Consider the following 27,583-nt stretch of genomic DNA (forward strand, 5'->3'; position numbering starts at 1 on the left):
TTCAGTTGCAGCAACCTCTTGGAAATCGTTAAAAAGAGGGCCCAGAAAGAAACACTTCAGTGGCATATCATGATGGGGCTGGCCTGACATATCATAGCAAAGCCCCTGTACAAATGTACATAACCATTTATTTTTGATAGGACAGTAACTAAAAGTACAGAACTTGAAGTGGTAATGGCTTTGTTAAGAGCTACACACATCTTGTTTTTTCAGGTACTAACTGAATAAGGACTTTGTTCTTTCAGTGCACGTCCAAACAACAGATACGTCCTGGGGACTTTTAAAGCATTTAAAGTGTTTTCCTTGAAATAGCCAGCTCTATCGTTACCATTTTATGTACAAATCAGTGAGCCGAGTAGATTGCATATCTTTATGTACAATTTAGTCAGTCCATTTGTGCTTTAGGGATTCAATTAAAGAGATGGAAAACAATCCTTTGGGAAAACACACCTTTTTTGTCTATGAAATACTTGCTATGTGATGCAACAGTGACTAAATACTCCTGCTCAATTTCTCTTAGGAATGCCTTCTTGGAATTCTACTCTGCCACTGTGTACAGGCCAACACGGGGCAAAAGGGAGAACCAAGAGAAAAAGAAACAGGGCGAGGGAATGAGAGACACAGAAAAAAAGACTGTCAGTGGCCCAGAAAGGGAGGAAGAGAAAACCCATGGTACTTTAAAGTAAATACCTACAATTTTAGGCCCATATTTATACTTTTTTAGCGCCGCATTTTGACGCAAAAAAGGCACAAACTTGCAAAATACAATTGTATTTTTCAAGTTTGCACCGCTTTTGCGTCAAACAATGACGCAAATGCGGCGCTAAAAAAGTATAAATATGAGCCTTAGTTTAAAGGGACTTGAATATTACTTATATGTGTACCTATTTGCACTACCTTGAAGCTGCCTTAAAGCACTGAGGGACTTGGACATACACAAAGAGGGACAATAAAAGAGGAATGGAAGGCAGAGTAATGAGGAAGGGGCCTTGTGGATACAGCAGGTCTTCCACAAAACATCGTTATCTCACCGGGCAGAGCAGCAACGTGTTCCCATCATAAGCACCTGGCCAAAGTTGGGCTAAGAAGAAAATTCAGATAATGAGAGCAGAAGAGATCAGGAAAGGGAAGAAGGTAGATTGCAGGGTGTTGGATTAACGTGGGAGGAAAGGGTATGGCTGAGGTTTAGAAATAAGGGTACAGTGTTCAACAGATAAGGCAAGTCATAAAAAGCCCCTGGAACACAAAAGACTGGCCAGCCGCTCCACACTGTCTAAAGACAGACCTGTTACTAGCCTCTCAGAATAGCTACATTTCACAGAAGGTGAAGCAAAAGAGATAGTGGCAGGAAGATATGGGTTTCAGTAAGGACACAGGCAAGAGTTAGAGATGTCATTTCTTTAGCAATTGCTTACGGGGTAGAAGTGAAAACGTCAGGTTAACAGGCTGGACCGTGCTTAAATGGATAATACTAAATACAGGTGTTTTCTGTCTCGGAGCTATTGCTTCCTGATCCGAAGAGCCAGAACAAAAGAAGTTAGGTTTGCAGCACTTGTCTCCTGTGCCCCATTTCATGCCTGTCTCTGCACTAGATTATCTGCAGTCCAGTCTCTCATACTGTGCTCAGCCCTATTTTCCATCAATTGTTCTGATTTAGCCGCTCACTCGTGTAAGCAGCCAAACTCAAGTATGCACCATTCTTTCTGAAAGCAGTTTTTCATACTGCTGCTTAACATTCCCACAGGACGCTCTTTCATACCTCACACAAGGATTTCACAGTATACTCACTGTGCTATCTGTGAAAACATTCCATAGGCTTAGAGTATTGTTCTTGCATGGTTAGCAAGTATTTTCCATAGGGGTATTACTGTTTAGTACCCTCTATGCACTTGTGTTCATGAGAATGTTGTAGATTGGGTATTAGGTTTTGCACTACAATGGGCAGTCATTTACTAAATGCCAGAAGCGGTCAAAGCAACATTACACGCCTTTGACCTCCAATGGCATCACACTTTGACCTTTGGTCCCTTTCTAAGCGCTTCAGCCACCAGTTATCTGCTGTCTATCGACTGCGCTGAGGAGGTGCAAATTAAAGGCCATTACTTTTTACTCATGCCACTGCCCTCAACACATGAGACAATGAGTAGCAAGGAGTGTGCCAAGGGTACCAAATGCAACCCAGAGGTAGCACTTTCGACCATTGGCAACCTCTGCTTAACATCCACGTGTTATGTGGGGTTATCATGGATAATTAAACTGACGTGTTCCATTTCTGCTTCTTATCCAAGCTATTATAGCAAATCTCCCCAAAAATGGGTTATATTTCTGCCTGTTTGTCTACCCAAGCATTTCCAAACCACGAAAATGTATTAAATGGTAAAAGATTAAGGACCACAGAATAAAGATTAAACATTCTGTTAGAGATCTTAGGAATGAGGCAACCTTCCCCTGACAGCATGAGAGTGTCTATCATTCCAGCATCCTATTCTGCAAATAACAGCCAAGTACTGGGCACTAGAAAGCAAAGTACAAACAGGATAAATAGAGAAGTAATTTTAGACTGTACTATCTGCAACCGGTTTTCCAAGACTTCCTATGAGGGGAGGATGCTCAAATATCTTGTAACTGTAATGCAGCAAACTGAAATTCTATTCTGCAACTACCACTGGAGTATTGTGTACTGGTAAATACAGTATGAACAGAAAAATAACTGAAAAATGTACTTATTGTGTACAATTTGATGCCAATTTTCCAAAACCTCATTTGCACTCAGTGAAAGGAACCCCCGGCACCAGTTATTTTCACTCAGCGCTGATGATTTCTCCTCATCCACTTTTCAACGTTAGTATGCACACCTTCCTCGAAGGCCGATCTGGCTGTACCAGCCATCAAGCATTTCCCTAAAAGGCTGTAAGAGTGGGGGCCGCTTTGGTTTGGGGGGAGGGGGGGTTGTAGTAGTGCAGCGGTTTTAAAAGCACTGCAGAGTTGCTTGTATAGCCAAGTTTTCAGGCAACAATAAAAGTGTCAATATAACTCTGGTGATTAAAGTACCTGCTGAATAGAGACCAGAGTTTTGTCTAGATAGCGCAGAGGGTTGATATGCCTGCTACAAAGAACGTGTACTATGCAGATTACATAACAGTATTAAATGTGCATAGCTCAGTAGGATACTGCTTGAGCAAAAAAAAGGTTCTTTGGTTACTGTGCAGGTCATAAATTACAATCATAATCCATCCCAGTGAGTTATGAACTGCCATCAAAGAGCTGCATACAAACTGCATGGTACAGGTTAGCGAGTAAAGTTTTTTTTCCCTCAGTCTTTGATTATCCTAGTTTTGCTAAAAAAAAAGAGTTTGTTTGGGTAGAAATAAACTATTAGTAAAGTCAACCCTAACCACTGTGTTAGGGTTCTGAATCCTGAGTTTATGCTCCCTTAGAAAATGCCTACCAATATGGATGACATGGGAACATTACATCTTGTAGTCCCCTTTGTCTCGCATAACATTTTCTAAACACTGATTTACATACTTATGATTCATTGTCTCTATGTGGTTATGATGTAAAGTGCTTCAATGCCCTACGGTGGTAAAACAAATGAAATACGTGTGAGGGAGGGGCTATGGAGAGACACTGTTAGAGGATGGTGGTGAGAGAATGTTTAAAGAGCCTGAATAAAGATTGCCATATCCTGGTGCTCTGTAAAGTCATCATTTACTATACATAAAAAACTAATACAATTGAATATATATTGAAAACTGTGTTGTAGCATGCACCACTTTTTCCTAATTTTCTGAAGGGAGCTCACGTCTCTGCAGTGGTCGGGCTCGCTCGCTATGTACCCTGAGGGGGCTGGTCTCACAAAAAGTGCCAGGGCTGCTTTGGGTTCCCAGTCCGGCCCTGCCAGCCCCATTTGAAGTTCCAGTCCAGGTTCACCCCTGCCCTATTTAAGAAGCCCCCTTCTCCGAGCCTTCTTCCATACACGCCAATAGGCAATATCCGGTGGGAGACTCCTCATTTTCGTAAGCTCAAAGTGTCATTATTTTAGCTGTTTCCCGTCTAAAATTGCCTCTGCTTCAATAGAAATCAATGGGGGAAATCTAGTCCTTGGATTTTTTTTTGTCTCCCACTTTCTGGCTGGAAGATGTTGGCGAGTGCGTAGGTGCTGTCACTCGCAGTGTCCCCTGGCACAGGCTCCCCTGCTGCAGGTGGAGTCCCCAGCTACTACCCGCGGCCCTTCCCGGGCTTGAGACTTCCCTGCCCCCCGGGGTCGGCCGTGCCCTGGGGGCCCGGGGCCTCCTCGCTCCGGGGCCCTCCGCCTCTTCTTATTTCCAATGGCCCGGGCTTAATTCCCAGGCCTCCGAGCCAGGCTCTGCGGCCGCTCCCCGGAGCCCACCTGTCCCGGCCCCAGGTGCGAGCCCCTCTCGGCGCGCGGCCTCTATCCTCGCCCCTCCCTCACCCGGCTCGCAGGTGAGCGGGCGCTCCCGGGCCTCACCTGCCTGGCCGCTCCGCTCCTCCGGCGCCCCGCGTGCCGGGCTCTCCTCACCGGGCTCCCTCTGGGTCTCCCCCGCTCTCCGGGGCCGGCCGAGCTGTCAGACCAACGAACGGACCCAGCGGAGACACTGCGCATGCGCGGGCTGGCACCAACCGCAGCCGACAGGGAGGGGGGAAGAGCGTCCTACCCCGGGGGACGGATGGATGGTCCAGGCGCTCTCATGTCAGGGCTGACGCAGCAGGGATCGCTGCACGCGCGGCGGCTTGGGAGCACGCGCCGGCCCGGGGGGTCTCAGGTTAAAAAAAAGGGGGGGCGGGGCGACGCGTTTCCACCCTTTCTCGCGGCGGTGGCACGTTCCTTAGCGACAGGCGGGCGCGCGGCGGACGGTCTCACTCACGGAGAAAGGGGGGCAGCTGTCAGGCGCTCCGCGTCGCTGCCTGGGTGCACAGCGCGCCCGCATCACAGGTGGCGGTGTGACGAGGAGCGGACTCTTCCATTCTCACGGAGGGGAGGGGGCTCGGGGGAGGAGGTCTCATTGGCTCGGTGTCACCTGTCGCAGAAGGGAGACGCGGGGACACCCGGGAGGACCGGCCGTTCACTGCAGTGGTGCATCCCGCCCGCTGCAGCAAACTCGTCCCACGCACCCAGACTTGATAGCCGGTGACTGCTCCACTTACTGATATCTTTGCAGACATAAACTGACACTCAGTGGCACAAACTGCACCGGGGAGCTAAACTCGCCCAAACAAACCTGTAGCCAGCCTAACTGACTTTCTCTGACTTGTATTCATTTTCACTATTCTATAGTAACGTCCTGTGACCCACGCATAGACTGAACATATAACATAAACCATCGTTAGGGCACACTCCTGTACCCAAACACCTCTCCAAAAACCATTTACACATACCCACTGAGTGTTCTCTTCACCAACACGTTTACACTTGCTGTCCTGATGCTCACACATACTAGCCCTGCTCCAAACCTAAGTAACCCCACAACTACAGTCTCTGAACCCATACTTACCACCAGTAACCCCACTTTCACTCTCACTGCCCCAATGTTTCTTCTAACTGGCCCTTTACTCGCAGTCACTGACCCAATGCTCACCATTGCTCACCCAGTGCCAACAGTCGCAAATCTCATGCTCCCTGTACATGACCCTATATACACCTTTGCACACCCCATTGTCGCCCTCGGTGTTCCCATAGTCACCCATGTCAATCCCACAGTCAGACCTGCTGAGCCGTGTGCGCCTTCACTGAACCAACATGCACCAGCCCCAGGAACTGCCTCACCATCTTTCTCTTCTCCTTCGCTGACCACGTGCTCTCCCTCACAGTCCCCATGCTTACAGTGCCTAGCTGAATACTCCCCTTCACTGTCCCCGTTTTCATCTTCACTAACGCCATACTCTCCCTCTCAGACCCCATGCTCACCCTCTCTGTGCTCGTGCTCGCCCTCACTGGGCATATATTCATGCTCAATGTCTCCATGCTCACCCTCACGGGGTCTTCGTTCATGCTCACTGTCGCCATGCTCACCCTCACGGGGCCTTCATTCATGCTCACTGTCGCCATGCTCACCCTCACGGGGCCTTCATTCATGCTCAAAGTCTCCATCTTCGCCCTCACTCTCATTGTCCCCATACTCATCCTCCCTGTCATCGTGTTCTCTCCCACTACCCCCATATTCTCCCAGCTCCCCCTCATTGTCCCCATATTCACCCCCACTGTTGCCAAGCTCACCCTCCTTGTCCCCATACTCGCCATCTCACCCCCCAAGGTCACCCTTCCTGTCTCCATGTTCATCGCCTTCGTCCTTGCGCAGCCCCCCATGGACTCCGCACTCTCACTCTGTGACCTTAGGCTCACCGCCACGAGGTCCATGCTCACCCTCATTGACCCCAGGTTCACTCTCACTGTCATCATGCTCACCCACTCTCTCCCTGTTCAAAACATCACTTACCCCAAGCACACCATCACTTATCCAGTATTCACCCCCACTGGTCCAGTGTTCACCCTCACGGACCCCAAGCTCACCTTTACAGACCCCAAGCTCACCTTTGTGGACTCCACGCTCACCCCTACTCTCCCCACGCACACCCTTGCAGAACTCATGCTCATTATCACCAGCCTCAAACTCACCCTCACCGTTCGTAACATCACCGACCCCAAGTTCACCATTGCAGACCCCATGTTCACCGTCATTGACTCCTGGCGAATACTCAGTGACTCCATGAAGACTGTCACTAACTGCCGTATGTCTGCTGAAGGCCATGCTCACCCTAGGAGTCCGAATATTGCATGTTCACATGTTCTCACTGGTTGAACATCTGCTCAGAGATGGTGAATCTGAGCACGCCCACAATGGTGTTAATCTTTAAATAATTCATGTTCACCCGCATTAAGTTCATTTTGACCCTATGCATAGGCTTGCCCCTTGAACACCATCACCGACCCTCCACTTTCTCCAACAAACCTCTGTTCACCTTGGGGTCACGCTTGTTGAACTCGTACTCTCTGCAGACCCATATTGCACTTGCTCTCACCATCACCATGCCCATGCTCACAGCCTCCATTCTTACTGTCTCTGACTCATACATACTCAATGATTTGATGAACATCGTGACCGGCTGGTACTTTCCCCACCGAACCCATTGTCACCTTGAGGTCTGAATATCCAATCTTCTCCCTTCCAGTTATGACTTTGGCTCACCTGTTTTGGATTTGTATACACCTGTAAACTGCTGGGAGCCTTAGTTTGCTCATCTCTGCTAATATCATCACTTTGCTGGCGAGGCTGGATAGGCCTGTTTTAATCTCCCACTTCCGCAAAAGTGCAAGTTTGAGAATTGTACATCCCAGCTACTCGTGTAGGCTTAATCTCCCATCTCTTCATCTTCCAGTTTCTCTACCTGGCAACAATGTTGCAGTGTGCGAGCAGAGCTTAAGTATTTCAACCCAACCGCTCATCCTTCTCCTGTGTGTGCGTGGTGGCTTGCTACCACTGTTCGATGCGGACTGTATCTCCCAACTTATTTGTTTGCCTCCATTGCTGAAGTTCTAACCAGATACAGAATGTATGGCTTTGCAGTTTTCAATCTTCAAAAAATCTTTTGACGTGATGCTAGTCACTGTGAAATGTATCTAGCTGCTTCTGATTAGAGAAGATTTCCTCTTTCACCTTTGACTGCCTCAGGTGACCCATAAGCTCGTCTCAATAGGGACATGAGCTCTGGGTTTCAGTCCACAAAGGCGCCCTTGAATGGTATTTTGCTGCTGCCTCTCAGGCCACATTATCACTGTGCAGGGTAGGCACACCATGGCACATTTGTCCCTAGCTTTCGCACTTTCTGTGAAGGGCCTGGCCAAGGATAGGCCTGTATCCACGCATCATCTCCAAGACGCGAATGAAGGTCAGGATTTAATCAAGGGTGAGTTTCAACATGAAAGGGGAAGAGTTGTCTGATCCTTGTATAAAATTGTCCCTGTTGCAACCAGATGTATTCAAAATGCTTTGACCCTTGCGTAATCTCATAAGATATTTGAACATATCCGCACTGAGACCTACCGCTGGCAGTGTGCTCGTATTGCTTGTGAGTGTATTCATTTGAGACAGGATTCTTCCCGGCCCGAGATGTTGGGAGCATCATCTGGTTCTCACAGAGCAGCTGTTTTGGTGCTGTGTCCTGGGCTGAAGTCTGATTGACTATCTCTGATTAAATTGGTCAGAACTAGTGATGGCCTTTGACTATTAAGGTCCACAGGGTCATGATCGGTTTTTAAAATAAGGAGCTTCGCATGCAGTGTCTTTAGAAAGTCGGGTACTCTGTCCTGCCCAAGGGACACTATTGTGCTGCTTTGTGAATGTGGACAACATCATGATAAGAAATGACTCCCCTGCTGCTGTTTGTCAGGAAGGGCAGCAGTGTTTGTCCCCCGATGACTATTGAGTAAAGTAATTCTCTAGAGGTGAATATCTGCGACTGTTCTGTCCTTTCATCAGTAACTACAGCCTGCTTAGCGGCATAGGCTAGCCCTCTTTGTGATCATACTGTCAGCTTTCCTTCATATTAATTTTTCATAAATTTCAAGAAGCTCTCTTGAACTGCTTACTTGCCGTAAGGTTTGTAGTTAATCCTTTTTAATGAAAACTGCCATGGCAACCGAGGTACGCGCATGGCATTTTAGTGTCATGACCGCTATGTAAGAGCCGCGTCCAAGATGTTTCAACTACTATGTGGGGCGCAAGATGACCTGTAGAAAGGATAGTTTTAGAAAAGATCACTTTTTACGCATATCCTCTTACGTGAATTATTTTGTTCCGCATTGGTACCAATCATCCTTAACACTGCGCTATACACAATATAACTATACCTACCTAAAGATGTGATAGCTAATGAAATGGCTGTTTATGTCAAGGACTGAATAAAAGAGAAATACACGGAATTACAAGCCATGCAGAGGCCCACCTGGTACCCCTATAGAGGGGGCACGGGACTGCTTTGAGTAATAGTGTAATATACACATCACTGTCATGGTGGGATGAGATGGACCCAGAGTAGGCTATTTTTAGTCATAAAATAGCAAAGAAATGTGAGATTTTAATTTGCCAAATACCAACAGGATAATCCCAGTAGTGGTAACTATGTTAATTTTTGTTTCAGCATTTTTGTAGAGCGAGATTTGGCACACGTTAGGCCATTTTGTCTTGCTGTCATCCATGACCGCCTGTTGCCTTTCCTTGGAGTGCTCATTTGTTGTTGTGGTCTGCTACCTGTCTCATCTTTGTGGTAAGTTTTTGCAGAAGTATTTTCATCCAGCTATGGCATTCTCCCCTGTTTTACGTTTCTCCTTATACTTCTTGCGCAAAATCTAAGGAGAAAATGTAAAAGTTTGTGTCGAGTAGCAGAGATTGCTGTGTAGGGCTTGTGTTCAGTCTATTGATAACATTGTCTGCTTCTCTTCTCAGTTGCTTGTTTGAATAGCACATAGTACCATGAGTTGGATTTTTTGTCTAATAGGAAATGAGCTGAGGGACTCAAGAATTGTGCTAATGTGTTCTCGTTGGTTTGTAATCGTGATTGTTCCTTGGGTGTTGTATCCCTGATCATTGTGGGACCCTGGCTGTGAACCCTTTGTACTACTTCTGCATGCTTGAGGGATTGACGCTTGCAGTAATCGAGCTGCAATCTAACCATGGCTAACATTGAGGTCTTCTTGTTTCTAAAGTACAAGGTTTAAAACAATGATTCAGACATGTCCATTCAGTAGCGGGTAAGATCATCAGGTGTGCGATGGCCCAGTACTGGATCTGGAATCCAGTTATGTGGACCTTGTGACAGACAAAAGGTTGGAAGCTGGCATATGAGTTGGCGATCACAAGTTGGTGTAGTTTAATTTGTTAACCATTGACGAGGGAGCCAGCTCAAGAGCCCAAATGTAGGAAAGCATAATTCCTGAAATTGGTACATATCCGAGAGGTGTGGTATCTGGTTCCGGTGACCCTTTCCCAGGAGTAGCATGGAGCCCATGCCCCCCTAAAGCTGGCATTGACGCAACACACATTAAACAAACCCGATCGTGCTTGAGCCCTGAGGGAGGGTGTTAAGAAGATGATGCTGGGCTTGGATCCCAGAGTGAGATAACGTATATCTGCTGTGTTCAGGAGGGCTAGATCCTCATCACATTTTCAGGATAAACACACACCTTCAACAAATCTTAATAAAAATCATTTACATAGGTGCTATCCTGAAATTCTGCAGTCTGGCCCTCCTGAACCTGTGTTGGGCACTGCTGATGTAAGTTGTTTTGAGTGTTATTCTGTCACCGCATTCAGATCAATAAACGTGCAGTCACCGTACTTTCTTCATGATGGGGCTATGGCCGCCTGCAGTTGGTTGGTCAGAGTAATGGTCCTCTCCGAAGTGTGAAACAGAATATCAGTGCAATTAAATAGCAAAAGTTAATTCTAGATTTTTAGACAAACGTGGACAATGTAGTAACAACCAAGATTAGTGCAAAATAATGTGATGTGGTGGGAGTGACTTATACCCAATAGAATATTGATCCTTGGCTGCTGCTGCCTTCTAGGTGTCTCTTGTCTACTGAAGTATAGGTCTTACGACCTGTTCATAACTTCCCATATCTTTCATGTGGTCTTGTTCTTGCAGTGTTTGCAGAACGTTCCTTTGCGGTTGGCACTCCATGTGCCAGTGTGCCATAAATCAAACTTAAAAACTAAGATTTTGTTCAGAAACTATAATCACAACTGTGGAGCTCTGAATTGTTACGTGATAAAATTCTCTATTAAAATGTTCAAGGATGCTCTAATGTACTCAACTGAATGATATCCAGAATTCAAAGTCTCTGTCCCAACGTGAGTCCCCATATAGAGTCCCATCACAATTTATATTTGCCCATGCAGATAAAATGTGACCTATATCTCTACAGCAAGCTGTTTCCCCATCTCAGGAAGCTCTCCTAACATTTTGTGTTTAAGTCCCCCAACTTAAGCACGAGCAACAATAAAGTGGGTGTGTCTGCACATTGGGAACAGGCAAGTGCAATGCCTGCATAGTCTGGGGCAGTTCTGCTAACACGTAGTCACTAGCTCGTGAACCCTTAAAGAGCTGTGGTGGGCTCCTAACAGCCAGCTTGCTAACATCATCTGGGTAGGAAATACAGAAAAATATAAGAAATCTCAAAATGGCTCACAGTGTTAAAAAATAAGTTTAGATATTTGAGTAGTAGTAGATATCCAAGAGTGTAACTTTGAGTGAAAGGAGAAAGGAACAAACTTGGAGGAGTCCAGGAGTGAGAATTTGGTGAATTGCCACAGATGATTCACAGGCATTCTGAAGTGCATGGTAGAGCTTCATTTCTTCAGTCAAAGTTATGATGTAACGTTTGGCCTGCTGGGGGTGTGAATTGACTAAGGCTCAAAATAATCAATAATTTGACAAGGTTAAAACCTAAATGGAAGAACTCGCTGACGCAGTGGCAGGGCATCAGGTTTTTAAATCTCACCCAGTCAAGCACTAGAATCAGTTTTCCTTGGTGACTGGAGAGAGTTGCTCAGAGGGAGGGCACTGGTCAGTTCTCCCGTCTCTTCCCAGTGTGTTAGTTCATGTGGCCGTTCCTTGATTAGCAATAGCGACGACGAAGAGGGTAGTACTGGGACTGAGCAAGGGAGAGGATTTGTAACATAAACTGGTAGCTTACGGCCAGATGTAGCAAAGGTTTTTGCCCATTCTGTGTCTATGGGAAAAAGTGTTCGTACATATGGCCCTTAGAGTTGAAGCCAGTACAGTCTATGATGTCACAGAGGATAGGGAAATGTGCAGGTTAGATGGGCCTTATTTTCTTCAAGTACATATTTATCTGTTGTGTTATGTAACTTTTCTAAAACAAAACATGTTAATGGCTATTACCACTGTTTAGTTATGCTTGTAGTTGGTGATGTTGCCCTGCAGTGGGCTCGTCTGACATTTTTCGACAGAAGATGTCGGTGAGGTCTGGTCTGACTGCGTGTTGTCGGTAGTCCCAGAGGAGGGTTAGAACCTGTGTGATGGGTGATGTAGTCCTCCATATGAGCAACATAAAATCGACTCACTGTAGGAGGGAGCAGAATATGGCTTTCAAAGGCACTGATGGTTCCAGCTTGAGGGCACAGCAATTTTCTGTAGCTTCAAATTTGTTAAACTGGTCAGGGCTGTATGTGTAGGATACGTCCTGCCAATGGGTCTTTTTGTTTTTGGAACTCTCCACTTTATGCAACCCAAGATTTAAATTGTGTGAGGTCTGTACAGATGGAGACATTTTTCCAGGTCACTACGACCTTCCCTCTAACCCAAAATGAGCACCCACAGTTACCTTAAACCTGTAAGCGAAAGGAATGCTTCATACCTTAGTGGTGGTGCTCTGTGGATAGTAAACGTCCAGGCTAATTCTCAGAATAAATTGTGCTCTGACATTGTCCTGGCCACAGCCTGTCTTCTCCTACGCCAGACCAGGGGTTCTCATGATGAAAGTAAGATGCCACATTGTATCAGCCTTCCAGAGCTTGGTCACCTGCGCCAGGCAGGTGATACTTTCCTGCCACAATCCTGTGACAGTGTTTCACTGAGATTCCCTGTGTATCAAGCTCATTATTTTAGGAGATTGGTCCATATCTGCCTCTCACACACTTGTATCTCTTCAGCTTCCACGCATATCCTCAAGTGTCAGCAAAAGCTTAGTTTTCTCTGCTGCTCAGGTCACTTCCATTGCCCCCCAAAATATCTTTCTTAATAGTTTTTTTTTGTGGGAAGATGCATCATTGGCGCCTAGTCATTGTAATTTCTAGAGGGGGCAGATGGGGACGTTGTCACAGCTCTCTTTGCCCTGACCCCCTGGGGCACCCTCCCCTCCCCCACAGCTGTTGAATGAATATGACAGGAGTCGCCAAAGAAAAACAGGCACTGCACCTTGTCACCCACATTCATTGTTCAAATGCCTTTTAATACAAAGCAGTGCTTACATTTCTGAATGTCTGTGTGTTTGTAAAGGTAGATACGATATGGACATGTACACACATACAAAGGCAGATTTGAACATTACAAGGAAACATGTGTTGGGGGTCACCACATGGTATTTACAGTTGGGTGAAATTTTCCACAGGAAAGATATTTGTGTTTCTTTAATAACTTTGATGCTGTTTGACGAATCTTCCCAAAACGTTCTAAAAACACATTGGCTCCTTCATGGAGAGTTTAGGGATGATCTGTCAAGAGGGATACAAGAAAAGTTGGGGTGTCTGAAAAGTTCCATTTCCCATGTTATTTCCAGAGGAAATGTTTGCTCTCAGCCTCATAAAACAGACTGAAGGAAATTACACCAAATTTCGCAAAAAGTTAGAACTTCTTGTAGAAAGTGTACTTTTTTATTATTAAGACTATTGAGCCAGTTTAGAGAAATATGCATTTAAAAAGGTGCTTGGGCTTGGCATTAAGGGGTGATAGTGGTAAAAAGTTAGCAATCCACCGGTGTCCAAATATACTGTGACTGGCCCATTCAGACTGGATGGGCAGATCATGATTGGCTGGTAACAAAATGGAGAATACGTCATAACAGCTAATGAGAGACCTGGTCCCAGATAAAAAAAAAAAAACACAAAGGCCGTATGGAACTCTCCCTTAAGTCAAAATTAAAAATAAGAAAATATTTTGTGTTGCAGATTCTGTGGTACCAGCATCTGGTAATGCTGTACACAGTAAGGTACAACCTGTGGTACTGCAGCACTGGTGCCAGTACTGCGGTACCAAAAAAAAAAGATAGACAAGCTGCATGCTGTTCACAGCAGGGGTTGGACACAGGGCCAACCAACCGCAGTGCATGGCTGAAGGCTGGGTGGAAGAAGGGTGTGGGAGGGGGCTGGGCACCAGTGGTGGGTTGGGTCAAGCCTTGCGGCGCACTGCTAAAGGTTGTGCACTGCAGGGGGTTGGCCACCCGCCGAGGGTTTGGCACTTGTAGGAAATTGGGTCCACAGCCTGGCCATAGGTTGGGCACCCACTAGAGATGGTCTCCTGCGGAGAATTGGGAGTGGGCCTAAACCTTGTGACCAGTCTTGGAACTGCATAACCAACACCTGATCCCACGGTACTTAATGAGGCTCAAGTGAGATACCGGAAAAACATAGAAAAAAATGAGATATGTAATATGTGAGGTCATAAGCAGTGCATTATGTGGGTGCAAATTACAGTTATTTCACGAAACAAAGTTGATGTCAATGTTTTTTTTTTTTTTTTTTAATTATTCTTATTTCAACACCTAGTTATAGCTTGACTTTAACTCTTGAGCTTTTCGCAGTGAATTTCGGGGGGGGGGTAAAGCAAGGTAAATTCTCATTACCATAGCTAACTATGACATCACTTTAACCTGTGTGTGTGTGTGTGTGTATATGTATGTATGTGTGTGTGTGTGTGTGTATATATATATATATATATATATAGTTGTCGCTACTAGGTAGTAACAGGGCCTAGTTTCTATAGAAGTAGCATTTTTTTTTTTTACTTTGGTGCCGGTTGATGAATCTTTGCAAAATTTCCCCCAAAAATTCGCAAGTCACATCAGCTGCTGTCTGGAAAGTGTCAGGGTGATCCGTCAAGCGGGGGCCGAGAAAAAGGGGGCGGGTTCCATAATGCGTTTTCGCATTCATTTTTTCCATATGGATTTTGAACAGTGATAGCGCCGAAACCACTGGACGGAATTGCACAAAATTTTGGCAGGAAGGTAGCTCTTGGTCCAGAAAGCGACCTTTTTGTTAGTTCGTATAAATTCATTCAGTAGTTTTAGAGAAATTGAAGAAAATCCAAATTTGTGTAAATAGGGACACAAAGGATTCGCGACCTCTCCCGATCTCGTGCTGAGATCTGATTGGCTGCCAACACTTAAACATGGAAGTGTTGGCAGCCATGTTAGAACTCAGCTTCAGCCAATTCCCAGAAAAAGCACTTTTTAAAAACATTTTTTGCCATGGGATAGTGACGGGGTCGCGAGTCCACGGCAAAAATGTTTTTGAAAAATGAAGCGCGGGCTCCCGTGCTTCTTAATACCTAGGCCCCCGGGAGGCCAAATCACGACATTGATATTTGTAAAGCAAGGTGGGGTGCCTGGCCCCCCCGCAGCCCCAGGGACCACCATCTCCCATGGGCTTACAATTAATATCATGTGGCCCCCCGCTGCCCCGGGGACCACCACCTCCCTGGGGCACTAAAGAAAAACAATGCGGGCCATCGTGCACCCCCCTGCTGCCCCAGGAACCACAACCTCCTTGGGGCATTTAGTACATTGTGAGCTGGGAGGGCTGCATACCCCCCTGCAGCCCCAGGGACCACCATCTCCCTAGGGCATCCATTAACCTGTATGAGGGGGGGGATGCACGGTGGGGATGCGCTGACCCCCTGGATCCCCGGGGACCTCCACCTCCCTGGGGCTTACAACTAATATCATGCGGGGCACCGTGCGGTTGCCCCGGGACCACCACCTCCCCGGGGCACTGAAGAAAAACAATGCAGAAGGCCGCGCGGACCTCCACCTCCCCAGGGTTTACAACTAATATCATGCCGGGGCCGTGCGGATGCCCCGGGACCACCACCTCCCCGGGGCACTGAAGAAAAGCAATGCGGAGGGCAGTGCAGTCCCCCCGCACCAATCCCCCCTCCCGCCCCCACAGCCCCAGGGACCACCACCTCCTTGGGTCATTGTATTTGGTACATTGTGTGCAGGGGGTCCGCCCTCCTCTGCAGCCCCGTCGGCTGCCACCTCCCTGGGGCACAGTAAGATAGCGCGCAGGGACGCCCAGCCCCCCGCAGTCCTGGGGACCACCACCACCCCAAAAGAGTGAAGGGGGTCAGTTTCTGACACCTCTCTACCTCAATGACCACCAGCTCCCGGGGCTCTATAGAAAAAGAATGCGAGGAGGGCGCACGGTCCCACGTAGTTCCGGGGACTACCACCTTCTTGGGGCATTTAGTACATTCTGAGCGCCCCCGCCCTGGGGACCACCACCTCCCCAGGGCATTTGTTAAACAGTGTGCAGGGGGACGCACGGCACCCCTGCCGCCACCGCTTACAACTAATATCATGCAGGGGCCGTGTGGCTGCCCTGGGGACCACTACCACCCTGGGACTCTGAAGAAAAACAATGCAGGGGGCCGCGCGGACCCACAGCCCCGGGTACCGCCACCTTTTGGGGCATTGTGTGCAGGGGCCCCGGCACCCGTGCAGCCCTGGGGACCACCACCTCCCTGGGCTATACCATAAGAGTGAAGAGGGTCCGTTTCAGACCCCCGAAGCCCTTGGGAACGCCACCTCCCTGGGGCTATGTGTGTTGGAGGGGGGCCGCCTGGCTCCCCTCGTGGAGCCACTAATGGCCCTGGGGACTGCCACACCCTAGGGTCAGCTCCTGCTATTTCCCAGGGTGCCCACCGACTAGGACTGCGGGAGCCTTGAGGCTCCCCCCCATGGTCCTGTCTCTTTTTCTCTCTCTCTTCCATCCCATAATGGGATGGAAGAGAGAGAGAGAGATATTGTCATTGCATGGTCTCTCCATGCAGTGACATCAAAGAGTTAGAATAGCAACATGTGTGGTTCAAATGTCAAAGTTACGTTTTGATGCAAAGCAGAATAGTCCCCTGTGGCCTAATGGTTAAGGTCACAGCCCCTCACACTGACAGTTGAGGGTTCTACTCTAGGTGTATCAGTGATCATTTCCCTCTTTAAATTTCTTTTAAACTTCAAAAGTTTAAGGATCATACTGTAAAGTGATCTCACTGTTTTTAATTGACAAACACTTTTTTCTTTTCAATTTGTCCAGAAATATCTCATTGTAAGTATATCATCTATCAAAGGCTAAAAAAAAATCTCACTCTCCCTTTCACTCTCTCCCTCTCTCTCCTTGAATCTTTCTCCCACACTGACTCAGACCATTACGCACCCACTCACAGACCCTCGTGCACCCACTCACAGCTGTACTCAGACCCTCATGCATCCACTCACACACTTACACATCCACTCACAGACCCACTCAGACACTTACGCATACACTCACAAACCCACTCACAGATCCACTGAAACTCACGCCCTAAGGTAACTATAACTTGTGCTTGCGCTATGCACAGATTGCTCCACATATTACATCATTAATGACAACGTCTATGGCATTGTTGATATTATTACTGCAACATTTGCAATAAAATTATTGATGAGAAAACTGTGCATGAGCAGGGGCGCAAGTTATAGTTTCTTGAATTAACAATAACTATAACTGCTGAATTTCTATGGTTTTGTGTGATCAAATTCAGAACTATAACGCCCCAGCCACCTTTGTTTTTTTCAGTGAACATTATATATATATATATATATATATATATATATATATAACGAATCTTAACACAATTCTCCATAAAAAGTGCCCTGTTGATTCTTGTTGTGCACTGAAAGTTTATATTTCACAGTATTAGTAACTGAGCTCTACCACAAGCATCCCCATAGGTTTGATCAGTCTGTACCTTCAGCATATGTAGACTCCATGATTTTAATTTTGCAGCAAACCCTGTATGGGGCAAAAAAGGACTATGTAATCCTTTAACGGGGGATAGGAGAGATAGGGAAAGGCAGGAAGGATGATGATGGAAAACAGTGGAAAGGGTAGGAATTAAAAGGGAGCGGGAAACATAATAAGCATCAAAACAGGAGGACATTTCACGCTATGATGTCCAAAAGATTTAAACCGACAAGAAACCACCCTATAAACGTAAACACCTGCAGGAACACTTAAGCAGTTACATTAGCACTGCAATTTGCTGAATTCAGCCATTACCACAATCTATATTGATATGATAACACACCATTGTATATTGTCCAGGAATACATATGCCACCTCAGTCTGGGTAAAGACATAGGCCCTCATTATAATCCTGGCGGTCGGTGACCGCCAGGGCTATTGTGGCTGTAGTACCGCCAACAGGCTGGCGGTACTGGCTGCCTTATTTCGACTGGGGTGCTTCCACCACGGTAATACCGCCGGGACCGGCGGCATACCGCCCTGGCGGTCCCTACGGTCGTAATCCACCAGGGCAGCGCTGCAAGCATCGCTGCCCTGGGGATTTTGACTCCCCTTACCGCCAGCCTGTCCATTGCGGTAGACACTGCCATGGAAAGGCTGGCGGTAAGGGGACTCGGGGTGCCCCTGGGGGCCCTGCACTGCCCATGTACTTGGCATGGGCAGTGCAGGGGCCCCCAGGCATAGCACCATCGCGCATTTCACTGCCTGAATTTCGGGCAGTGAAATGCGCAGTGGGTGGTACTGCACCCGCTGCACATCAGCATTGCCGCCTGCTCTATTACGAGCCGGCTGCAATGTTGATGTGACTTTTCCGCTGGGCCAGCGGATGGCAACTCTGTTACTGTCCGCTGGCCCAGCGGAAAAGTCAAAATAGGGAGCCAGAAATACCGCCAGCACTGGCGTATTCTGGCGCCCGCAGCCTCGGCGGTCTTCTGAGAAGACCGAAAAGACCACCGAGGTTGTAATGAGGGCCATAGTATTATCCTTCCCTGGTCACTTTCAAGCGAGCTGGGCACCACACTGATGCAGGGGGTCACAGGTGCACAAGATATTTGCAAATCTCTTGAAGCTCTTGCCGTTTGGAGTATGTCCTCGGGCTAAACCTAGGAAAGAAAAATGTTTATCCCTCATCTGCGGAGCAACTTTCAAGCATTAAGCTTTCATCAAAATGGTGTCTGTCAGGACTGAGTTATTCAGCATTACTATAATGGTTCCTCCTCCTATGCATCCGACAGCCTTGATGGCAGTCTAAATCTTTTTTTTTTAATCAAGTTCCTTCCATGATGCCCCAGTGCAGAGATACGCTCTGTGAAAAATGTCTCTGTTGTTGCTGTTACCTTTTGGAAGGGAAGGGATAGTGGGGGAGCCTAATACCCTCACCTGGAGCACACACTTCCGATTCTCCTCTGTGTCCACTCTAATCCAGAAGCAATAACGCTGACCTGTGTTGAAAATCAGCTTAGGTTCATGAGTTAGAGTCCACATAGCAGAAGCTCTCTAGGGGTAGCTGAGGCGAGCAGCTGAAGCTTATCCAGGAGGAATGTATAGCACTTGCAATACCACTGTAGTCAGACAGTAACTCACTCACAAGAAAGAACCACACAAGTGCTGCAAAAATAAAGGATGCTATATTCTATTTACAGCACTACTACTAGACTGGCATTGGTATATCTCCCTTTGGAGATATCTACACAGAATATGTACACAAAATGACCAACAGAAATAGCATAAGAATACACAGGGCCCTATGGGAGGGCCAAACCATATACCAAAAAAGTGGAATGTGAAATAGTGACCCCCTAACCAAGGTAAGTGTGGTAGTTAGCTAGAGGCTGGGGGCAGATGGAAACACCAGAGGTAAGTACAGTTAGTGTCCCCAGTGACCAGGTGCAAGGTAGTTACCTACCCAGTCGTCCCATAGGCTAACGCAGAGAGAAGTGGTTAGTGTGTGTGGGATTCAGGAACTTTTCCAGTGAACCCCCTAGGAAACTAGCAGACAAGAGGGAGGATGGAGAGTGCCCCTACCCCAGGATACCCAGAAGACAGGAGTACGTGCACCAGGGACTTGGATGCAGAGGGGAGAAGAGACTCTCTTTGAAGTCAGTGGAAGCCTCGGATTGTCCAGCTGCTATCACGACCCATGGACCAGGCCGGTGGAACCCAGGGACGGATCCTGGACATGGAGGACCTGCAAAGGAAGGGGACAGAGTCCAGCACCCTTGGAGGTGCCCAGGTATTGCAGGTGGCAATGTCCAACCTCCTGGAGGTGAAGTTCCTGCAAGTCGGTGGAAGAACTGCAGGTGGCAATGTCCAACCTCCTGGAGGTGAAGTTCCTGCAAGTCGGTGGAAGAAGAAGTCCAGCTGCGGGGACCAGGAGGTGCAGAAGATCCCAGGAGTCACCTACAAGCCATCTCTCGATGGTCGCCGGATTGCAGGAGGGTCAGTGACCAGCCAGGTCACCAACAAGTACTGGCAAATGGAAGAGGAGCTGAAGAAGTGTTTGCAAAGTTTTGGAGACCATCAAGGTCCAGGAGACTCTACCAAGGAGGGCTTGCCTTCCGCACACAGGAAGGCCAGCAGAAGTCGGTGGAGCCCCCATGAGTGACCCACAGGTGACGACACATGGAGTCACAAGGAGGCCTCACCAGCGCAACAAAACAGTAGTCACACGTCGTAGGATTTGAAGGACATGGGCTGATCTTCGAGTTGCAGAGTGCTGGAGAGTGGGGCTTCTTGGCTTCTGGAGATCTTCTGGAGGAAGGGTCAACAAGCCTTGGCAAGTGTAACGGTCATGGTGCACAGGGGTTCCAGTCCAGTGGCAGGAGCAGGGGCCCACAGTTTGGTCAGAAGACAAGCAGGACCCAGAAGATCCCACAGACTCGCCACCGGTGAAGCAGAGCCTTTCAATGACTGTGGAACAGCAGAACCCACCAGCCGGTCGACGTTGTCTTGAGGCGCATGCGGTTCCAGTGTAGTGACTCCATCACTCCAAGGGCGATTCCTTTGTGCCTCCGGGTGCAAACAGGGTCCTTGTGATCCTGGAGGATGCACAGCCTTGGATGTTGCAGAATTCTTGCAGGATCCAGAGAAACAATGTTGCATTGGGAGCCTTCCCACCAGAAGCAGACGTGTTTCAGTTCCAAAGCAGACCAGCAGCGGTTCCAGGGGCCAAGAGCAGAACATGTCTTGCAGAGAGTTCTTTGGAGAGTCTTGCTCGATTAATTTGAGGACCCATCAATGGGGGAGCTCTTAAGTAACCCTATAAGGGGGTTAGTCACTCTCTGAAGTGGCCCATCTATCAGAGGGGGTAAGGGACGTCATCGACCTGACCTAACCGGTCAGATGCTCCCAGGGGCCTCTGCCCATCTTGTTTCCAAGATGGCAGAATCAAGTGGCCAACTTGCAGAGCTCTGTGCACCTCCCTAGGGGAGGAGCTGGACAGGGGGGTGGTTACTCCCCTCTCCTTTGTGTAGTTTTGCTCCAGAGTGGGGACTGGGGTTCCTAAACCGTGCAAACCGGATTATGCAAGGTGGGCACCAAATGTGCCCTTCAAAGCAGTCTGGTGGCGCTCAGAGGCCACCCCACCCCATCCCTTAAACACTTAATACTCAGGGGAAGGTGGTCACACCTTTCCCTCGCAGGAAATCCTTTGTTCTGCCTCTTCGTCCTGAGCCAGACTCACCAGCAGAAGTGCAGAACAGTGTCTGGGGTAAGCAGGAGCGCGGGTTGGCAGCTAGACCCCGTAGGGCTGCACAAGCAGAACTGGGGATCCTCTAAGGAACCCCCAGAGTACATGGTGTTATGCAACTAGCACTGGAATTGGTGTAGTTGTATGATTCCAACATGTTTGATACCACATGCCTAGGTTCGGAGAAGCCATTATGTAGTTGGACCACTCGTGTTGACCAGTGTCCACCAAATACCTTAAGATGGCTTCCCCGCACTTACAGAGTCCAGGAAATGGCCTGGAGTCTGTAAGGGCAACCTGCTCATGCAGGGGTACCCTCACACTTACGGACATGCACCCTGCCCTTGGGCTGAAGGGCCTACCAGAGGGGTGAGTCATAGTGTCTAAGTGCAGTGACCGGGTTCGGGGGTGAAAGGGTGCATGCACCATTTCACACAGGCTGCAATGGCAGGGCTGCAGACACAGTTTTCATGGGCTCTCATGGGCAGCACAATACATGCTGCAGCCCATGGGGGACCCCTGGTGTACCAATGCCCCAGGTACCTAGGTAGCATATACTAGGGACTTACATAGGTGCACCAGTATGCCAACTGTGGGTGTAGAAAGTTTACCTGCAACCAAATTGAGAGGAGAGAGCACCGGCACTGGGGCCCTGGTTAGCAGGATCCCAGTAAACTACAGTCCAAAACATACTGACACTATGCAAAAAAGTATGGGATACTACAACCAGAACACAGCTTACTACACCATCACCTTCAATCCATCCTCCATTCCTGTTGTTTTTGTCTCGATACATCCCAGCCAAGATTCTGCAGCTACCCTAGCCCATTCGCTGCATTCAGTTTCCTCACCATACTATCAAAGTCAGTTGTCTCTCCTTTTGTATCATCCACCGAATCTTCTATAGCTAAGTAAGGGTCAAGTGCATGCCCATCTCTCTTCTTCTGCATGCCACTGGGGTAAAAATAATTTTGTCCTCTTCTGTGAACTCTGGCTGACATTTATTTTCAGTTTTGACCTTATAGTGTCTTTGACACAGAAAAAGGACTTCTTAACTATATGTGTTTGATATCCATACCGCTCCTGCTTGGCAGAGCTTCCCTGTACACCCACACCTGCACCAGCCAGGTCGAGGGGCTGTGCAGGACATCCAGCCCCAGTTTAGTCAGTGTCCGACATCTTCCTTGGAAGCGGCATGAATCACAACAACTGCGGTGCAGCCCTTAGGGTCCATCACAAGCAGCACTCCGGCTCCATCGCTGCATATTGCATTCGGCCATCATCTTGTCACTTTGTCTTTGTCAGGGGACACTCATTTCAGCTCCAGTATGTTTGCCGTCCAATTTGGTTCCAGTATGTCTGCCATCAAGTGTAGGAGGCTGGCCTGGTTTGTAGTGAGCACCTAAGGTACGTACACCTCATACTAGGTCCAGTTATCCCTTTTTAATGAACTGTAGTCAGTGTCTAGCAGCCAGGCTCTCTAGGGGTATTGTGGATGAGCAGCCAAGGCCTAACTAGGAGACATGCAAAGCTCATGTAATACCACTACAGTCGCACAGTACTCACACATGTGAAAGAAAATACTCAGTGTTACAAAAATAAAGGTACTTTATTTGGGTGACACAAATACCAAAAATACCATAGAGATTATATTCCCTTAGGATGTAAGTAATACACAAATTATATACACTAGTATGCAGAAATGTGCAAGAAAACAGTTAGAAAACACTCCAATTAGTGAAAATAACAATAGTAAGAAATGGGCTTAGGGGGAACACAAACCATATACTTAGAAAGTGGAATGCGAATGTTGGTTTCCTACCTAGGCAAGTGTAGTGTGTAGAGGGGTGCTGGGAGTATTAGAAAACACCAAAGGTACGTAATAGACCCCACCCCAGAGCCCAGGAAAGCAGGAGTACATCACAGTAACTTTCCTAGAACACACAAGAAAGAAGGTTATGCAAGAACCAGAAGAGACACCAAGACACCAACAGTAGATTCCTGAACCTGAAGACCTGTGGAATGAGGGGAGACCAAGTCAAAGAAGCACAGAAGAGTCCAGCGAGAACAGGAGCCCCTGCTAACCCAGATGAAGGTGCAAAAGAGGAACCACCAGTGAAGAACAATAGCATTACTGCACCCAACAAGATGGATGCAGGTTTCTGGTTGGTGCAGATGATGTCCCACGCCGGGTGCATGATTGCAGTCTGGTTTGCGTTGCTGGATTCCGCCAACAAGCCTTGGCACATGCAAAGCTCACGGTTAGCGGAAAATGGCACTGCCTGGGACCAGGAGGGACCTAGTGGGCTCCACCCAGGACAGGGAGTCAGAGGGGGCTCTCAGCAACTCAGAGAGCCCACACAAGACCAGGAAGCGCACACAGGAGTCCCACAGCACGCGGACAAAGGAGGTGCAAAAGGAGGCCAATGCAGCACTACAACAAGGGATCCCACGCCGCCGGGGAACCACTCAGGAAACTGTGCGTCGCAGGATAGAGTGCTGGGGGCCAGAGCTTCACAGTGCACAAAGAACTTCGTGGACGGATGCCAACAAGCCTTGGCAACTGCAAAACACGCAGTGCACGGGGCTACTGTCCGAAGTTGGACAGTAGGGTGTCAGGACCACTTCAGTCCACCACCTGTGATTCAGGATCCACGCAGCTTGTCAGGAGTGGGGATCCACGCCACCGGTCGTCGTCGCAGTAGATGCCTGCAGAAGCAGGGGAGTGACTCCTTTACCCCAAGGGAGATTCCTTCGCTCTTCTGGTGCTGGCTGAAGATGGGCTATCCTCAGAGGATGCACGACCAATACTTGCAGTTGCTGGCAGGAGCTGAAGATACAGGGTTGCAGAAGGCATCTTGTTTCTTTGTTGCAGTTTGTAGAGTTCCTGAGGTTCCAGTTGCAGTTTCTTCAGTGAGAAGCTGAAGTGGAGGATGCAGAGGATTCCTGCTGGAGTCTTGCAATCTGAATCTGAAGAACCACCCAAAAGAGAGACCCTAAATAGCCCTGAAAGGGGGATTGGTCACCTAACCAGGTAAGCACCTATCAGGGGAGGGCTCTGACGTCACCTGCTGCCACTGGTCACTCAGATGCTCCCAGAGTTCCCTGGTAACCTTAAATTCAAGATGGCGAAACCCAGGGCCTCTCTGGAGGAGCTCTGAGCACCACCCCTGGGGTGATGATGGACAGGGGAGTGGTCACTCCCCTTTCCTTTGTCCAGTTTCGCAACAGAGCAGGGACTGGGGGTTCCTGAACCGGTGTAGACTGGATTATGCAAGGAGGGCACCAATTGTGCCCTTCAAAGCATTTCCAGTGGCTTGGGGAGGATACCCCTCCCAAGCCTGTAACACCTATTTCCAAAGGGAGAGGGTGTAACACCCCTCTCCCAAAGGAAATCCTTTGTTCTGCCTTCCTGGGCTTGAGATGCTCAAGCAACAGGAGGGCAGAAACCTGTCTTAGAGGTGGCAGCAGCTGGGGCTGCATGGAAAACCTCAGAAGGCTAGAATGGCAGTACTGGGGGTCCTCTAAGGAGCCCCGGAGTGCATGGAATCATACAACTAATTCTTGCAAAAACATGGGGGTATGATTCCTACATGTTTGATACCAAACATGATTATGTTTGGAGTTACCATTATGTAGCTGGATATAGGTAGTGACCTATGTCCAGTACACACGTAAAATGGCGTCCCTGTACTCACAAAGTCAGTGAAAATGGTCCTGGAGGTCGTGGGGGCACCTCTGCTAGTGCAGGGGTGCCCTCACACACAGGTACTCTGCACCCTGCCCTCAGGGCTGGGGGGGCTGCTATAGGGGTGACTTATGAGTGACCTGGTGCAGTGTAAATGACAGTGAAAGGTTACATGCACCCTTTCACGCAGGCTGCAATGGCAGGCCTGCAGAAGCCTTTGAATGGGCTCCCTATGGGTGGCAAAAGGTATGCTGCAGCCCATAGGGATCCCCTGGAACCCCAATGTCCCCTGGGTACCTCAGTACCATATACTAGGGACTTATAAGGGGCCACCAGTATGCCAATTGTAGGTGAAGTACCTGGTTAACAGTAAGCAACAACCATAATTTAAGGGAGAGAGCATAACTACTGGGGTCCTGATTATCAGGATCCCAGTAGACACAGTCAAACACACTGACAAACAGGCCAAAAATGGGGGTAACCTTGCTAGAAAGAGGCTACTTTCCTACGCAAGACGTTCCCATTTTGCGGCCCACCATCATATGGGGCTCAGTTGGAGCCCGTCTCTTTATGCTTGGCAGTAGGAGTCCCTGAATCAGCGTCTGAAGCCATACGGCAAAAGTGCCATCCAGAGCCTAGAAAAAGGCATCCATCATGCCAGCCTCCAAACCCTTACCCACCCACTGATGTTTTCCTTTAATGCAATTGTTCTTCATACAATAAAAGTCTTGCGTAGGTTTAGTCTTATTCAGGTGTTACTATCGGAGTAGTTAGTTCTTTGAGTGATAATATGTAACTGCCAGTATTTATGCATATCAATATACATAATGAAAATTATGACTGACTGTTTCTTTCACATTTTTCTTATAGGTGTGGTAGCCGGATTCTTGTTGCCACGTGACTTGAAGAATGATTCCTTGACTTTTGGGAGCCGATTCACACTTAGGCAATTAGGCAAGTGTTCTTGCATCATCTGAATCATTGTTGTGAAGATACCTGTCCAGACACGATTGCTTGGCAAGGCAAATGAGCATCTGTTGCAGCTGTATCTACCACTGTCTCACAGAATGTTCGCCAAGGTTTTGAATTCTCACATGATCTCCCATGAGAACTTCAAATGGCCACAAGAACCTGGAAGGCTTGCCATCCCCCTCCTCGCTGAACACCTTGAGAGAACTCCTACTGTCTGCTGCACAGTGAGGTGCAGAACATGGGTCATGCCTGCCACAGCACACGAGGCCACCCTTTACCACTGTCCCCTCTGTGCTTGCATACAGGCTATCCGTGTTAGCAATTTCTGGGTCAGCGAACCATTTGATTTTTGGATGGAAAAGGGTAGGTGGGCTGAATGGTTAGCGCCCGAGGAACCCATGGGGAGGAGCTGACTGATCATCTGAAGCAATGGAGTTAACCTCCCAATACGTGTGAACTGATTTAGGCTGTAATTTTGGATTTTTTAAAATGTAGGTATTTTTGTATGTTGAGAATAATACATGGGCAGACTTTTTCTAGTTACTGTTTTTAATTGTTTCTCATATATATTTTTGGCTCTGTTGGGAATTACTGGTGTAACGACTGTGCCTATTGCGTGAAGGAATGTTTCTTCCAGATCCTTGGTGCATTACCTAAGCTGGCTTAGCTTTTATTATTTTCCGTTTTTACCATTTGGTTTCATGTGCGGTGGTGATGTTTGTTTGCATTGACTCCAGGGATTGTCAGTTCTTCTGTCAAGCAATGTTCTGCGCCGTTTTGTTCCATGTTGTGCGTGATGCACCAGGTCGAGGAAGACAGTGGGTTTCTAAAGGGACAGCTAAAGGTGTGCAAAAACTCTCTTCACTAGACAGGAGGCAAGTAATATGTTGCCACCACTCACATGGAAGGTGTCCAGAATCAGATGGTTGTTCTGGATTCTGAATCCAGAAGTTAGGATTGTATTCCCTTTAGAAGGGAGGGCTGGCATCAGGCTTTCGTATTTTTCTTAGTGACCTGGATTTGGAAGGAGCTGTCTCTGTGGATTACGTATCCTTGTGTTTTTGCATGTGAGGAGAGTTTTGCTGTGAAATGGTTCAGCTTTTTGTTGGAGAGCTGTTTTTGGATCTGGTATGGTTTGGTGGTGTTGTCAATGAAAGTACAGTCTGTCGTGTAAATAGAGGTAGGCTCTTGAAATCAAGACTGACGTGAGGGCAAGGGAATCTTTCAGCAAATGGACACCCTTCACCATTACTGTAAAATGCTGGGCGTAGTTTGACTGCCTTTGCTGCATTAAAACGATTAAAATTATTTCGCTGCCTAAATAATATAATGAAGTAGACATCAGGTCTCGCTTCCCTGATGATAAAAGGCGAACCGACTAAAAGTATACACACAACACTACTAGAACAATATTTTTACAGTATTTCTTTATTTATTTTCACCTGTATATTTATCACTTTTATGTTAGTGGAGTTGTAAAGCATACTGTCACCTGGGAGGTTATCCTGGCTCTGAGCAGGTGTGTCGGCCTAGCCTTGCCTGTGGTAGGTTTGTTAATTGACAAGCCAGGTCACCAGCTTCTTGCACAATTTCTGAAGAGACAAGGAGGCTCTGATGTGGAGTGGGAGGTTGTTC

At 47.8% G+C, this 27,583-nt stretch overlaps 1 protein-coding gene and 1 long non-coding RNA gene across 8 annotated transcripts in view; one reads left to right on the top strand and one right to left on the bottom strand.

Annotated features, from left to right (window-relative positions):
* The window catches only part of MAPRE3 (microtubule associated protein RP/EB family member 3), a 664,975-nt gene extending 659,837 nt beyond the window's left edge, over positions 1 to 5,138 (bottom strand). Inside the window, exon 1 of one of the 7 annotated variants that reach the window (XM_069233631.1) lies at positions 4,890 to 5,138. Coding sequence is in view for 3 of the 7 variants with exons in the window: in XM_069233626.1 (XP_069089727.1) it covers positions 4,493 to 4,627 (135 nt within the window). In the remaining 4 variants the exon portion in view is untranslated. Of the gene's footprint in view, positions 1 to 4,492 lie in introns of all 7 variants that reach the window. The other 6 variants (XM_069233633.1, XM_069233630.1, XM_069233627.1 and 3 more) reach the window with 6 other exon arrangements.
* The window catches only part of LOC138295378 (uncharacterized), a 382,460-nt gene extending 355,627 nt beyond the window's left edge, over positions 1 to 26,833 (top strand). Inside the window, exons 7-8 of the long non-coding RNA XR_011203586.1 lie at positions 9,160 to 9,285; positions 25,847 to 26,833. This is a non-coding gene — a long non-coding RNA (uncharacterized lncRNA). The remainder of the gene's footprint in view (positions 1 to 9,159; positions 9,286 to 25,846) is intronic.
* The last annotated feature ends 750 nt before the right edge of the window (positions 26,834 to 27,583 follow it).

The sequence above is a fragment of the Pleurodeles waltl genome, chromosome 5 (assembly GCF_031143425.1).
Source record: "Pleurodeles waltl isolate 20211129_DDA chromosome 5, aPleWal1.hap1.20221129, whole genome shotgun sequence".
NCBI lineage: Eukaryota > Metazoa > Chordata > Amphibia > Caudata > Salamandridae > Pleurodeles > Pleurodeles waltl.